General features: G+C 45.4%; 1 protein-coding gene across 3 annotated transcripts in view; it reads left to right on the plus strand.

Moving 5' to 3' along the window:
• DLEC1 (DLEC1 cilia and flagella associated protein) overlaps window positions 1-15,826 on the plus strand; it is a 77,302-nt gene that overhangs the window by 41,747 nt on the left and 19,729 nt on the right. For 2 of the 3 annotated variants that reach the window (XM_044294229.1, XM_044294230.1), the window contains exons 17-27: window positions 181-358; window positions 1,038-1,131; window positions 2,863-2,993; window positions 3,284-3,442; window positions 7,694-7,833; window positions 9,044-9,197; window positions 9,864-9,974; window positions 11,795-11,919; window positions 12,017-12,202; window positions 14,255-14,322; window positions 14,611-14,762. In XM_044294229.1, coding sequence (XP_044150164.1) covers window positions 181-358; window positions 1,038-1,131; window positions 2,863-2,993; window positions 3,284-3,442; window positions 7,694-7,833; window positions 9,044-9,197; window positions 9,864-9,974; window positions 11,795-11,919; window positions 12,017-12,202; window positions 14,255-14,322; window positions 14,611-14,762 — 1,498 coding nt within the window. The remainder of the gene's footprint in view (window positions 1-180; window positions 359-1,037; window positions 1,132-2,862; window positions 2,994-3,283; window positions 3,443-7,693; window positions 7,834-9,043; window positions 9,198-9,863; window positions 9,975-11,794; window positions 11,920-12,016; window positions 12,203-14,254; window positions 14,323-14,610; window positions 14,763-15,826) is intronic. The other variant, XM_044294231.1, reaches the window with a different exon arrangement.

Genomic DNA, 15,826 nt, shown 5'->3' on the forward strand with positions numbered 1-15,826 from the left:
AGGGTTAACCTACAGTCTTGAGTGCCCAAAGCTCATCGATACCCGTCGGGAGTGACTTTGAGCTGTAAAAATATTTGTGAATACTGTAATTGCTTCTACCAGTTGCTTGTATCTAATATATAATGTATGTGACAATAAAAGTGGTAGCTGCAGTAGTAAATAAATGTACTTCTTTATAAGCAGCACAGAAAAGCATCCATCCAGCTTGACTGAGCTGAATCCTTCCATACAAGATGTCATAGTCATTGACCTGGAATTTAAAGGGACCTCTGAGCCATTTCATGTGCTTTTGGAGCCATATGCAATCATCTTTTCTGGTGAAAGTTTTATCGGCACGGCTATGAGAAAACAGTTTAAGGTCAGTATCTGTAATAGAATGAATTAATGAATGAATCAATGACATCAGAAATGATTGCATCAACAATTCACTAATCCATTTGGAAATCTGTTTAGGCTAGCTTCATACTAGAGGTAAGAGATCCAGTAGGCTCTTACGGCAGGGAACAGCTTGCTGGAGCTCTCTGGATCAGGCATTGCCAGACAGTACCTGTTTCCCTGCCGGCGCCATTAACTACGCAGAGGTTTTTGTTTGGCCAATTGTTTGCATATCCGGATCTTCAGCGGACCCCATTATAGTAAATGTGGCCAGTGGGCATTTAGGTACCGTCAGGCAATGCCGGATTGCAGGCATCCTCCATTGTATGCATTTTTGCTGGGGATTGCTGTTAGCAATGGATCACATGTGCAGGATTTGCTCCCCCAGCTAGAAATGCGCAACAGCATTTGGGGTCCTGAGCATTTCTCTGCCTCTTAAGACCACTTTACTTTGTTAGTTTGTTCGGATCCAGAAAGCTCCACCAGGCTGTTCCATCCCAGAACAGCCTGCCCGATCTCTTACTGCTAGTGGGAAATTAGCCTTACTATTCAGGATATCATTAAAATGTACGGTATATTCATTGTAATGGATAAAGAAGTCGTGTTCTTGGTAAATTATTTTGCCTTTTTTGTCTTACTAAATGCTGTGCAATGTCTTGTAGATGTGGAATAACAGCAAATCCACAATCCAGTTCGAGTGGGAAAACATCTCAACACCTAACATTATTCAGATTGAACCGCACTGTGGAAACATCGGTACGCGTGTATTGTCTGTTTTTTTGGGTCATACTGTATGCGATATTGTGTATTGTCTGTTTTTTTGGGTCATACTGTATGTGATATTGTGTATTGTACGTTTAGGACATTGCCTTTAAGTAAATATGGGACATTTGACAGGATAACAAAATAGATACGGTGAAGTGGGATGAAAGAAACCAAACTTCTCCCACTGACTGCGAAGTAGGGCTTGGCTGTCTTAAACAGGAATGTCTACAACATAAGGGGCTTATTCCTACTTGTAGTATGTTGCAAAGAGCCATTCTTTTTCACACACATAGTCAAAATGTATCTAGAACTGCTGATGTATTTTTATGTAATAAGCTTGTGGCACTCCAGCTGTTTTGAAACTGCAAGCTGTAATCACTTCTGTGGTACTTTGAGAACAGCGAGCAAGTGTGCTTTCTACGAGTTGTAATTTCACAACAGCTGAGTGCACAGATTGCTGACTCCCATTTGGGCTCTTTCACACGAGCGGATGCCGTGCGGGTAATCCGCTGCGTGAAAGACAGCCAAGCCCCGTTCCAGACAGTAGAGACACAGAGAATTCACATGATTGATAACGCTCCGTGCCTCTCTGTGATCTTTTTGCTACAAAATCACAGTGGCAACTTTATCTCACTATGATTTTGTAGTAACAAATGACAGAGAGGCACGGAGTATTATCAATCCTGTTAATGCTCCGTGTCTCTGCTGTCCGGAATGGGGCTTGGCTCTCTTTCACGCAGTGGATTACCCGCACAGGATCTGCTCGTGTGAAAGAGCCCTAAGAGGCTATTTATTTGAAATTTTTATTCAGATGTTTCAGGCTTGCTAGTGTCCTTTTGCCATCAGAGCAAGTCCTGAAAAGCATTGTTGTATAGAGAAGACGTAGAGGAACTTCAAAGTCTCAATTTGTACTTTATCATATTTAGCATTGAGTGGACTTTGATCCAAATTTCAGGGAAAATTCGATTTGCCACAAAGCAGAATTTCCTCATGCTTCGTAGTAACAAATCGATTTTCCCTGAATGGCAGTAAAAAATAAAAAAAAATCATACTTACCCGTTTGAGCGCAGATACTGTGCGCGGTGACTTATGACGTCACCACACTGACCAACTTGATGGCGTCATCATGGGCCGCGCTGGATCTTCAATTAAAAATGGCGGCGGCCGACTCTTCAAGATCAAATGGATGAGGGTAAGTATGATTTTTATTTTTTTTATTTACACTTTAATATTAATATCAGATGCTGTGATCAGCTATGAATGTGGCATCTGAGGGGTACAATGACGGGGGGCAGTGCAATAACCGTTCTCTATAATTGCACCCATTACTTACAACGATATGTGATTGTGATGAAGTAGCCAAATCGAATTTTCCAATACTCATCTCTAATCATAATAAATCCCAAGATAGAGATTATTGGCCAGACATACTAAAGACTCCTCTTTTATGAAGTTTGATCTAATACAAGTACTGTATCTTCTTTTGTGAAAATGTAACTCTGACTGAGATCTTTTAGTTTACAAGCGGAGAAGAGGAAATAGGGTTTTGGTAACTCCAGTATTGACTGTTGGTCATACTCTCAGTTGTTTTGTAAATTTTTGGTCTTAATTTAACCCAAAATTTGGTTGCAAAGATCGCTTACCCTGAAAATATTTCCTTTAACCAGTGATAGAGTTATACTTATTTTTGAGTAGCTGACATAGAAATCTTTGTCTTCTCAGAGCCCAGTAAATTCTGTGAATTTGAATTGATCTTTAATGGATTGAAGACTGGATTCGCCAGTGAGAATGTGAATTGCCACATACTGCATTCCTCCGAGCCTGTGGTTTTGCATGTGGAGGCCACATTTAAGGTTTGTTGTTTTGCATTGTACTGTTCATCTGCCATTATAAACATAGAGAATCTGCTGAAAATGATGCTCCTAATATATTAGTGTCTTAGTGTCCAACAATTTAGGGTGTGTTCACATTTCATCATTGCACCATTGTTGGCACAGGCCATGGGAATGCTCATACCCTGATTGTATTCATAGAGTCCCATTGACCTGACATATTCCAAATCAGTATCCTTTTGCCGTATGTCACTTTGGCAAACTTTTTATTGAAATTCAGAATCAAACTTTTTGTGTGGTTTCTTTCACAGGGACCAATGGTATCTATCATGATTCCATCACTTGACCTGGGGCTTATAAAATTGGGCAATAAAACACTTAGCATATTTACTATTGAAAATATGAGTCCCTTGGCAGCAAAGTGGAAGATTCAGGAGAGCAGAGCTTGTGTAGCCGTCAGAGGAGAGGAGGTAAGAGTTGTTTCCAGGGTTGTAATACAGTGCATCGTATGGTGGCATGTAGCCATGTGGATGCTGTGTGCCAATTTACAGACTCTATGCTTATCCTGTGTGCATTGATGTACGTTGCACCAAATCCTTTAAACGTACGTATTGTTAAAATAGTTTCTTTTTCAAACCTAACACTGTAGAAATGCTAACTCCAGTTTTTCGACAACATTCGCTACCGGAATTGGTTTGCACATTTTTTGCCACTTTTGTAAAAAGTGACATTTGAATAAAACTCATTGACATACCTGACCATACCCACTTTTCAAAACTGAAGTGAATTGTGCAAATAGTTGTAAATTTTTGTGCAGATAAGCCCCCAAAGTTGCAAAATCCCTATTGTGTTACTTTTTGAAGCTAGAATTCTGGAGTGCTGACTGGAAAAATTCGTGGAGTTCACGTAGGGAATGGTCGCACATCCATGCTGCTGCTCCAGTCTGGGACTGCATAGTCTCTCCATTCATTACAGGGACTAAAGTAGCCCAGTCTCATAATCATGGGGTTCCCAGCAGTCAGACCCCCACCAATTAGATACTTATAATCTATCCTATGGATAGGTGATAAGTTATATGGTGGGGCAACACCCTGGATCACTTTTTAAATGGAAATATTCTACCTTGTGGATTTCTGCTTCTTAGGCCTCATGCACACGACCGTTGTGTGCATCCGTGGCCGTTGTGCCGTTTTCCGTTTTTTTTCACGGACCCATTGACTTTCAATGGGTCCGTGGAAAAATCGGAAAATGCACCGTTTGGCAGCCGCATCCGTGAGCCGTGTTTCCTGGCCGTGAAAAAAATATGACCTGTCCTATTTTTTTCACGGCCAACGGTTCACGGGCCCATTCAAGTCAATGGGTCCGTGAAAGAACACGGATGCACACAAGATTGGCATCCGTGTCCGTGATCCGTGGCCGTAGGTTTTAGTTTCATACAGACGGATCCGAAGATCCGTCTGCATAAAAGCTTTTTCAGAGCTGAGTTTTCACTTCGTGAAAACTCAGATCCGACAGTATATTCTAACACAGAGGCGTTCCCATGGTGATGGGACGCTTCTAGTTAGAATACACTACAAACTGTGTACAAGACTGCCCCCTGCTGCCTGGCAGCACCCGATCTCTTACAGGGGGATATGATAGTACAATTAACCCCATCAGGTGCGGCACCTGAAGGGGTTAATTGTACTATCATATCCCCCTGTAAGAGATCAGGGCTGCCAGGCAGCAGGGGGCAGACCCCCCCCCTCCCCAGTTTGAATATCATTGTGCGGCCCCCCCCTCCCCTGTTGTTAACTCGTTGGTGGCCAGTGTGCGCACCCCCCTCCCTCCCTATTGTTTTAATACATTGGGGCCAGTGTGCGCGCGCCCCCCCAACCCCCCCCCCCCCTCCCTCCCTCTATTGTTTTAATACATTGGGGCCAGTGTGCGCACCCCCCCCCCAACCCCCCCTCCCTCCCTCCCTCTATTGTAATAATAGCATTGGGGCCCCCCCCCCCGATCATCGGTGGCAGCGGAGTAGAAGATTTTCATACTTACCTGGCTGCTGGCTGCTGCGATGTCTGCGTCCGGCCGGGAGCTCCTCCTACTGGTAAGTGACAGCAATGCGCCGCACAGACCTGTCACTTACCAGTAGGAGGAGCTCCCGGCCGGACACAGAGATCGCAGCAGCCAGGTAAGTATGAATCTTCTACTCCGCTGGCACCGATGATCGGGGGGGGGGGGCACACTGGCCCCAATGCTATTATTACAATAGAGGGAGGGAGGGGGGGGGGGTTGGGGGGGCGCGCACACTGGCCCCAATGCTATTATTACAATAGAGGGAGGGGGGGGGGGTTGGGGGGGCGCGCACACTGGCCCCAATGCTATTATTACAATAGAGGGAGGGAGGGGGGGGGGGGTTGGGGGGGCGCGCACACTGGCCCCAATGCTATTATTACAATAGAGGGAGGGAGGGAGGGGGGTGCGCACACTGGCCACCAACGAGTTAACAACAGGGGAGGGGGGGCCCACTGGCCACCAATGAGTTAAAAACAGGGGGGGGGGGGGGGTCTGCCCCCTGCTGCCTGGCAGCACCTGCCAGGCAGCAGGGGACAGTCATGTACACAGTTTTTTTGTATATTCTAACCTGAAGCGTCTCCATCACCATGGGAACGCCTCTGTGTTAGAATATACTGTCGGAAATGAGTTTCACGATGTAGCTCATATCCGACAGTATATTCTAACATAGAGGCGTTCCCATGGTGATGGGGACGCTACAAGTTAAAATATACCATCGGATTGGAGAAAACCAGTGTATTACTGTACTGTGCCGGCAGCAGGGGGCGCACGGCGTCATAGCAACCAGTGACGCCGTGCGCTCCAGCTCACAGGAAGGGATCCAGGCCGCGGTTCCACGGCCCGCACACGGCCCTGAACAACGGCCGTGTGCATGGGGCCTTAGGCCTCATGCACACGACAGTTTTTTTTCACGGCCCGCAAAAACGGGGTCCGTGGGTCCGTGACCGTTTTTCCGTCCGTGGGTCTTCCTTGATTTTTGGAGGATCCACGGACATGAAAAAAAAGTCATTTTGGTGTCCGCCTGGCCGTGCGGAGCCAAACGGATCCGTCCTGAATTACAATGCAAGTCAATGGGGACGGATCCGTTTGATGTTGACACAATATGGTGCCATTTCAAACGGATCCGTCCCCATTGACTTTCAATGTAAAGTCTGGAGTTCTGTTATACCATCGGATTGGAGTTTTCTCCAATCCGATGGTATATTTTAACTTGTAGCGTCCCCATCACCATGGGAACGCCTCTATGTTAGAATATACTGTCGGATATGAGCTACATCGTGAAACTCATTTCCGACAGTATATTCTAACACAGAGGCGTTCCCATGGTGATGGAGACGCTTCAGGTTAGAATATACAAAAAAACTGTGTACATGACTGTCCCCTGCTGCCTGGCAGGTGCTGCCAGGCAGCAGGGGGCAGACCCCCCCCCCTGTTTTTAACTCATTGGTGGCCAGTGTGCGCACCCCCCTCCCTCCCTCCCTCTATTGTAATAATAGCATTGGGGCCAGTGTGCGCGCCCCCCCAACCCCCCCCCCCCCTCTATTGTAATAATAGCATTGGGGCCAGTGTGCCCCCCCCCCCGATCATCGGTGGCAGCGGAGTAGAAGATTCATACTTACCTGGCTGCTGGCTGCTGCGATCTCTGTGTCCGGCCGGGAGCTCCTCCTACTGGTAAGTGACAGGTCTGTGCGCATTGCTGGGGGGGGGGGGGGGGTGCGCACACTGGCCCCAATGCTATTATTACAATAGAGGGAGGGGGGGGGGTTGGGGGGGTGCGCACACTGGCCCCAATGTATTAAAACAATAGAGGGAGGGAGGGGGCGCGCGCACACTGGCCCCAATGTATTAAAACAATAGAGGGAGGGAGGGGGGTGCGCACACTGGCCGCCAACGAGTTAACAACAGGGGAGGGGGGGGGCCGCACAATGATATTCAAACTGGGGAGGGGGGGGGGTCTGCCCCCTGCTGCCTGGCAGCCCTGATCTCTTACAGGGGGATATGATAGTGCGGCACCTGAAGGGGTTAATTGTACTATCATATCCCCCTGTAAGAGATCGGGTGCTGCCAGGCAGCAGGGGGCAGTCTTGTACAAAGTTTGCAGTGTATTCTAACTAGAAGCGTCCCCATCACCATGGGAACGCTTCTGTGTTAGAATATACTGTCGGAAATGAGTTTTCACGAAGTGAAAACTTAGATCAGAAAAAGCTTTTATGCAGACGGATCTTCGGATCCGTCTGTATGAAACTAAAACCTACGGCCACGGATCACGGACACGGATGCCAATCTTGTGTGCATCCGTGTTCTTTCACGGACCCATTGACTTGAATGGGCCCGTGAACCGTTGGCCGTGAAAAAAATAGGACAGGTCATATTTTTTTCACGGCCAGGAAACACGGCTCACGGATGCGGCTGCCAAACGGTGCATTTTCCGATTTTTCCACGGACCCATTGAAAGTCAATGGGTCCGTGAAAAAAAACGGAAAACGGCACAACGGCCACGGATGCACACAACGGTCGTGTGCATGAGGCCTTAGTGTTCTTAATATAAATGCTGAGTGCACTTCAAATATATAAAAGCCTTTCCTATGACTCTAGCGTACATATCTAATTTTATTCTCTACTGGATGGAAATTACACATAGTCATAATCTTGCTTATCTGCAGGAGTCAAGCTTTTCCATTTCTCCTGAGAGTGGTGTGTTACCACCTCTAGGTACAGTGGACGTGTCTGTCACATTTAATCCATTGTACTGTCAAAGGATGGAGACCGTGCTAGAGCTGGAAGTAGAAAATGGTGAAGGAAGGTAAATATCAAAAGCACAAATATTTATGTACTGCACCATTCTGCTCATCATTGCACTAAAGTTGCCCATACATGTATGATTAGTCTTAGCCGGAATGTGCCATATTGTATGTCGGATCCTTCACATGAACAGTCTGACCAGTAACATGCTAGGCTAAACTGGCAGATCAGGAAGATACAGTAGTTCAAAAATGTAAAGAGAACCTGTACCGATGTGATGTGCTATGTAGAACTTTTAACGTAGTGAGCGGGCGCAGGCAAGAGTTATGCATAGCACATCACTGCTCCGCTAAAGGCTGACATAGCAAATTGGATGTACTATGTCACGCTGTAGCAGAGCGGTGCAATGTGTGCTCGTGCCAGTACTTCACTGGCTGCGGCCCGCCGTGGAATCCGTGCACCCATACACCGCTGACATGTAAGGCTGAGTTCACACGAGCGTGACAGATTTGGTCCGGATGCGTTCAGGGTGCGTTCAGTTAAACTCGCACCATTTTGCAAGCAAGTTCAGTCAGTTTTGGCTGCAATTGCGTTTAGTTGTTCATTTTTTTCCGCGCGGGTGCAATGCGTTTTGATGCATTTTTCACGCGCGTGATAAAAAACTGAAGGTTTACAAACAACATCTCCTAGCAACCATCAGTGAAAAACGCATTGCATCCGCACTTGCTTGCAGATGCAATGCGTTATTAACGCAGCCCCATTCACTTCTATGGAGCCAGGGCTGCGTGAAAAACGCAGAATATAGAACATGCTGCGATTTTAAAGCATTGCAGAAGTGATGCATGAAAAAAAACGCTCATGTGCACAGCCCCATTGAAATGAATGGGTCAGGATTCAGTGCAGGTGCAATGCGTTCACCTACTGCATTGCACCCGCGCGGAAATCTCGCCCGTGTGAACGCAGCCTAAGTGAGTGTATGGATTCCAAAGATCTGTAGAAACCTAGGTGTCTATTTTGTATGGAAAACATAAAAAATAAAGTATATTACAAAAGTTAATCAAATGCCATTTAGAATAGTTTTTAATAAACTTCAAAAGGCTAGGTACACTTCCAGCCTCATCCATATGGCTGTATTCAGGATCCATGTCAGACACAAATCTATGAGCCCACACTATTCCTCCACCATTGGACTATGTTTATCTTTGTGATTTTTATCAGAAATTTCTAGGGAAGTCGTCTAGCATTTTATAGAACTGGTCCATTTGTTTCAGCTATCTTCCTGTTATGGCCGAGGTCCAGGTGCCTCAGGTTTGCCTTCTTTCCAGCTCCTTGGTGTTCAGAGAGATCTATGTAGGAGTTCCAGCACAGTCAACTATAAAGATGTTTAACCAGGGACGACTCCCAGCAAAGTTTACCTGGCAAGAGGTATAAAAATGTTTTCTTATTAATATGGCGTCCAGTAATATGACCCTGAATATTACCTATGCATCGCCTCCTTTGTAGTGGCAGTATGCAGGTCATTTTGAAGGAGATGCAGTGCTCACATGAGTGTTGCGACCCCTTCAAACAGTTGATCGGCGGGGGTTGCCGGGAGTCAGAACCTCGCTGATCTGATATTAATGACCTATCCTGAAAAAAAGTAACATCTTTTATCCATCCTTCTTGACAGTAATTCAGCTTTAGCTAGAACATTCATAAGTAAATGTAGTTGTATCGTTTGCCTAAATATATTATAAATAGAATTAATAGCTTGGATTTTACAAAATGCCCACAGTACAGGGTGTAGACACATCAAATGTTTTTTATAATGACTTTTCACCTAGGATACGTTAAAGGGCATATGTCAGCAAATTTGTACCTATGAAACTGGTTGACCTGTCACATGTGTGTTGGTCCCATGTTCATCTGCCCCGGTTACTCCTAGAGGCTCACAATACAGACACATGTGAACTTGGGTCAAACACAGATGCCTTCAGCTCCACAGGTCAGCCAGTTTCATGGCTACAGGTTTGCTGACAGATGCCCTTTAAGACGTCTTAATGCATGTATAACGGTTCTGTCATAAATCCAGATAACTATTATGTTCTGAAGTTTACAGCTAGCCATCCTGCTGCCTGGGCAGTCAACGTTACTCCAGTGAGTGGCCTGTTAGGGCCTAATGAAGAGTCGGAAATTTGTGTGACACTGGAAACCTATACATTGGCAAGTAATTATTTTTACCGCCCTAACAACCATCAACCATTCTCTATCTACCTTGTACCAACTGAAATGCAGAAATCCATGTGTTTGCCACCAAAACAACCCCATTCACATGACTGGAACTGATTTTAGGTTGACAGAATCTTCTGCGCCCTTAAACATGACCTATTTGCATTACCTTTAGCTGGTGCACATTAGACAGCCCACATAAACCTGCAGGCTCAGATTGTTTGTAATAATGGGGAGCAGGGAATAGGCCGCTGCCATACTTCTCTAATTTCTTTCTGAGGTTTAGTCATGTTGAACTCTCTCTCTTTCAACGGCAGGCGCCAGAGGCCTGTCAGACTGCCCCAATAACCATTACATCATCAATTGTGGATTCTATGTATATTTACATTTTAAATATCTAAAAAGCATTTTTCATCTTTTCCTAAGAATGAGCCTTGTAAGTGGGTCGCTTTATCACCTTAACATATACACAATGTCTCAAGACTGGTGCTTCATACAGTAGGCTAGTCGTAGGCCTCATGCACACGACCGTTGTTCTGGTCCGCATCCGAGCTGCAGTTTTTGCGCCTCGGGTGCGGACCCACTCACTCCAATGGGGCCGCAAAAGATGCAGACAGCACTCCGTGTGCTGTCCGCATCCCTTGCTCCGTTCCGTAGCCCCGCAAAAAAAAAAAAAAAAACATGTCCTATTCTTGTCCGTTTTGCGGACAAGAATAGGCATTTCTACAATGGGCCGCCTGTTCCGTTCCACAAATTGTGGAAGGCACGCGGGCGGCTTCCGTGTTTTGCGGGAAAAAACGGAACGGTCGTGTGCATGAGGCCTTAAAGGGGTTTTCTGGTACTTTTATATTGATTGCCTATTCTCAGGTTAGGCCACCAATATTTGATTACCTGGGGGTATGATACTCTGCACCCCTGTTGATCAGCTGTTCTGCTTGGGGCCAGACCTACACAGAGCTCCATCCATTGTGTAGTGATCGGAGCTGGTTACTGTAGGGAGGCCTCCAGTCACTTTAATAGCAGGAGTAACCAGCTCTGTCCACTACACAATGAATGGAGTTGTATAGCCAGAGCTACCGCAGAAGAGCTGATCGGTGGGGGCGTCTGACATCCTGATCCCCTGCTAATCAGATATTGATGGCCTATTCTGAGGACAGGCCATCAATATAAATGAAGTGGACAACTCCTTTAAGTCAAAAGTCCATTGGAGTTAAATGGCATTTCCAGGCTCCACATATTGATGACCTATTCTCAGGATAGGGCATCATCATCAAATCAGTGGTGGTCTGACAGCTGATACACCCACCAAGCAGCTGTTCATTCAAGTGAATTAGGGCCGAGCAGCAGTAACCGGACAAAGCACTTAGCGGTGCTTCCAGCTTGATCCAGAATGCTAGCTCTGGCTCCAGAGGCTGTTGGGAACAGCTGATCGGTGGGGATGTCGGTGTAGGACCCCCACCAATCAATTGGTGACCCATCCTGAGCATTAATTATCAATATGTGGAGTCTGGAAACCCCTTTCAAATTGGCTTATCTTTGGCTTGCTCCACAAACTGAAATCTGCCCCTGGTTTGAGCTGGCTTACATCGTCTCTTCACAATCGTCTCTTGTAAATTCTGATAAATCTGTTTTTCCTTCCACTAAGCTCCACAAAAAAAGTTAAAAAGCGGCATTTTAAAATTTCTTGTTATGTGTGCCAAAAATTGCGCCTTTTTTACACTAGAATACTAGTGCACAGGCCATGATGAATTTCCCTCATAGTTCGTTTGATTTTGTGTGTGGCAAATGTCCTAACCCGCTCCGTTTCTGTTTAGGATGAAATACATGATCTGATATTATGCTGTGTGATTGAAGACATTAAGGAACCTTTGGTTCTAAATGTAAAAGCAAAAGCTAAAGGTCTTCATGTCAGCTACTCCTTATCAGCGTCCCCAGAAAAGTAAGGCTGTATACTGAACATTTCCAATGTAAATTACCGTAGTTTGTAGTTCTTTGAATGTCATTCTTATCAGGTTTTCCCACTGATTTCCCTGCAGATTAAATGAATTACTGCCATCAAATGCTCAAGAATTGCTCCTGGACTTTGGATCAGAGGTCACCTTGCAGAGCACAATTAAACGGACATTGACTATAACAAATCATTCTGGAATATCCTCGCCATTTTCACTAGTGGTTACTTATTTCAGTGGTTGCCTTACATCGCCAGCACCAAGAAGCTCCAGGTAAGTCATGTCATTAGTCTGCTTTCACACTCACGTTTTGGCTTTCCGTTTGTGAGATCGGTTCAGGGCTCTCACAAGCGGTCCAAAACGGATCAGTTTGCATTCTAATACATTCTGAATGGAAAAGGATCCGCTCAGAATACATCAGTTCAGTCTCCATTCCGCTCTGGAGACAGACACCAAAACACTGCTTGTCTGATGAAACTGAGCCAAACCGATCCGTCCTGGCACACAATGTAAGTCAATGGGGACTGATCCGTTTTCTATGACACAATAGAAAAACGGATCCGTCATCCATTGACTTTCAATGGTGTTCAGGACGGATCCGTCTTGGCTATTTTGTTAAAGATAATACAAACGGATCTGTTCTGAACGGATGCACACGGTTGTATTATCTGAACAGATCCGTCCATGACGGATCCGCACAAATGTAACCTAGTGTCAAAGTAGCCTATATAGTTTGTGCACCCACCTTGTCACCAGCCTTGGCGCGCACCCAGTGGTTTGCTGCAGCGGTCATGTGTTTGTTGCTGTGGGTAACTAGACCCCGGCATGGGATCTGTCAGGTAAGTACTTACCTGTTGTTTATTTTAGTTGGATCCCAGATTTGATCCTGGGCATACACTTGTTCGATAGACAGTTATTTCTCAAAATCTTCCCATCAACAGTCTTGGCTGACCGTGCATGCATATTTAGTAGGGTAGAAGGGGACAAACTGCTGTAGACACTCCTGGCAGAGCTTTTCTGCTGGCAGAACTAAGGTTTTGGCATGTTAAAATCATACTGATGTGCCTTCCATACGAGTTACACACCACTTTTTTTACATAAATATTTTGTCGCACATGCGTTTTTGAGGTGCGTTTGACACTTGGAAATGGCAGGGGCCAGGACTTTGGCCCCGACAAATTTACTATCTTTTACTCCTGGAACCAGGCGTAATAAAGGAGTGAAAATTACTCCAGTCAGGGGCTGGAGTAGCCTTCACTCCTGGCGTCCGCACTGCTGTAGGTGCCCTTAAAGGGAGTCTGTCACCTACATAACATGTTTTAAACTGATGATATAGCTCTGTGGGAGGCAGATCCATAACACTGATGATGGTACCCATGTTTAGTTTTTCAGAGCCTCCAAAGTACCTAAAATGAAGTTAAAAATATGCAAATTACCTATCGCAAGTGCCCAGGGGCAGAGAGTGTGCTGCAAGTGCCCAGTGCTCCACGCCTTACTTGCTCCTGACTCCTCCCCTCTGTATCGTTCGGCCAGCCCTGTATCCTTGCGGCGTCATTCTCATCTCCATTCATAATCTAGTGCCTGTTCGCTTCACCGCCGGGTCCGGGCATGTACATTGCCCAGTGTGGGCAGAGGCATACTGATATGCCGTGCGCATGCGCCAGTTACGTGCATCGGCGGTAAAGCGCACAGGCTCTGGATTATGAATGGAGACGAAAATGACCCAGCAAGGATACAGGGCTGGCCGGACGATACAGAGGAGAGGAGTCAGGAGCAAGTAAGGCGGGGAGCACTGGGCATTTGCAGCACACTCTCCGCCCCTGGGCACTCGCAGCACATTCTCCGCCCCTGGGCACTTGCGATAGGTAATTTGCATATTTTTAAAACTTCATTTTAGGTACTTTGGAGGCTCTGAAAAACTAAACATGGGTACCATCAGTGTTATGGATCTGCCTCCCACAGAGCTATATCATCAGTTTAAAACATGTTATGTAGATGACACATTCCCTTTAATTTATGACAAGGTGCACGCCTCTTCATATATTAGGTGAATCCTCCGCAGCGCAAGGGGGAAACAAAGTCCAGCGTATAAAGATGGTCTTTCTAAATGACCCCATTAAATTGTCTGCCATCAACCACCCTCATTTATCTAATATGTGTGAGCAGCTGAATCAACTTTCAAAATGTGCTTTTGTCCAAAATCATGTCCTCTTAATGACCATATCTCACCAAAGTATTTGTGTCAGCTTTGAGCAGGACACCACCAGAGAGTTTTCACTAATTGCTCTGATGTACGGTAATTCTGAATATTTTTTTATCATGCAGTTCGACATCTTCTCTGATACAGAGGACTGCACGGTTTGCCAAAGAAGTAACAAAAAGGGCAGATGCTGGTAGGTGATTTTTTATTATGAAAAAAGCTATGAAGTCATCACTATAGTCTTTTTAAAGTGTATTTTTAGACAAACACAGCTCTGGATCCTAACATGTAAAATTATAAAGCATTTTCTATTTTTAGTAAAAGAAACCCATGTTAAATACAGTATAAAAGTGTGTGAACAAGACCTAACACAGCTTAAGTAGAGCCATTCTCCCAACCCCTTTCACATTAAAAAAATCAACATAAAGCTTACGACTGTCATTTACTATACATCATAGGGTGACTGCTTATGTGTTTTTAGATTTCAGAACATCAGTATTATCAGATGGAAAGGGTGCTGCATTTATTCCTCATCCAAGCACTGGTACACTGGGGCCTTTCCAGCAGATATCCATAGATGTGACTGCTTATAATAATATGTGGGGGGAGTATTCTGATCTGCTTGTCTGTACGGTATGTGAGCTTTATGACCTTCTCTAAACTTTTGAATGCACATGTCCAAATGTTTAAAGTTTCAGTACTTTTTGCACAACTTGCTGTTCTCTAACAAGGAGCTTAACGCCAAAATTCACAACAGGTGTTTGATCGATGAATCGCTGAATAAATTCCCTGGTTCAATTAGAATTGGTATTTAAACAGTCCTCTTCATCATGCTGTTCACATTTTGACATCATGAGACCAAGAATACCTAACAATTGATCAACCTCGCCATTGCGAGGCTTCAAGCAGGACGTTCTCAGACAGAAGTGGCCACTGAGCTTAGAGTGTCACGGAGTGTCATCAGCAGTTTGCAACAGAGATACAGAGAGACTGGAAGAGTCAAAGAAAGGCATAGAAGTGGACATCCTTTGGCCACATCCCACACTGATGACTGCTTTATTGTGAACAATGCCCTGCAGAACCAGATGATGAATGCAACACAAACCCAGGCAAATTTTTAGGGAGGTGAGAGGCACCAAAGTGTCTCATCAGACCATTTGAAATTGTTTACATCACCGTGGTCTGCGTGCTAGATGACCTGCAAGGGTACCTGACTACACTACCAGGCACAGGAGTCATCATCTTGCATGGGCCAGGGAGCATCTACACTGGTTGAGGGACCAGTGGGTCTCAGAGCTGTTCACTGATGAAAGTCAATTCACGCTGAGCATAAATAATGGCCGCCAATGATGTTAGAGAAGTCAAGGAGAGAGCTATGCATCAGCCACTGTTGTCACCAGACCATCCTTTGGTGGTGGTGTTACAGTGTGGGCAGGTGTGTCTAGTCAATACAGAACTGCCCTACACTTTCTAAATGGTACAGTGACAAGCCCATACTACTTGAATAACATCATTAATCCGATCATTGTGCCTCTGCATGAACAACACAGACCTAATTTCATATTCATGGACGACAATGTGCCAGCTCATTGAGGTTGCATTATTAGGGAATGGCTGCTGGAGACTAGGGTACCTCAAATGGAGTGGTCTGCACTTTCTCCAGATCTGAATCCCATTGAAAACCTATGTCGCCGTGT

This window comes from Bufo gargarizans, chromosome 5 (genome assembly GCF_014858855.1).
Source record: "Bufo gargarizans isolate SCDJY-AF-19 chromosome 5, ASM1485885v1, whole genome shotgun sequence".
NCBI classification, from domain to species: Eukaryota; Metazoa; Chordata; class Amphibia; order Anura; family Bufonidae; genus Bufo; species Bufo gargarizans.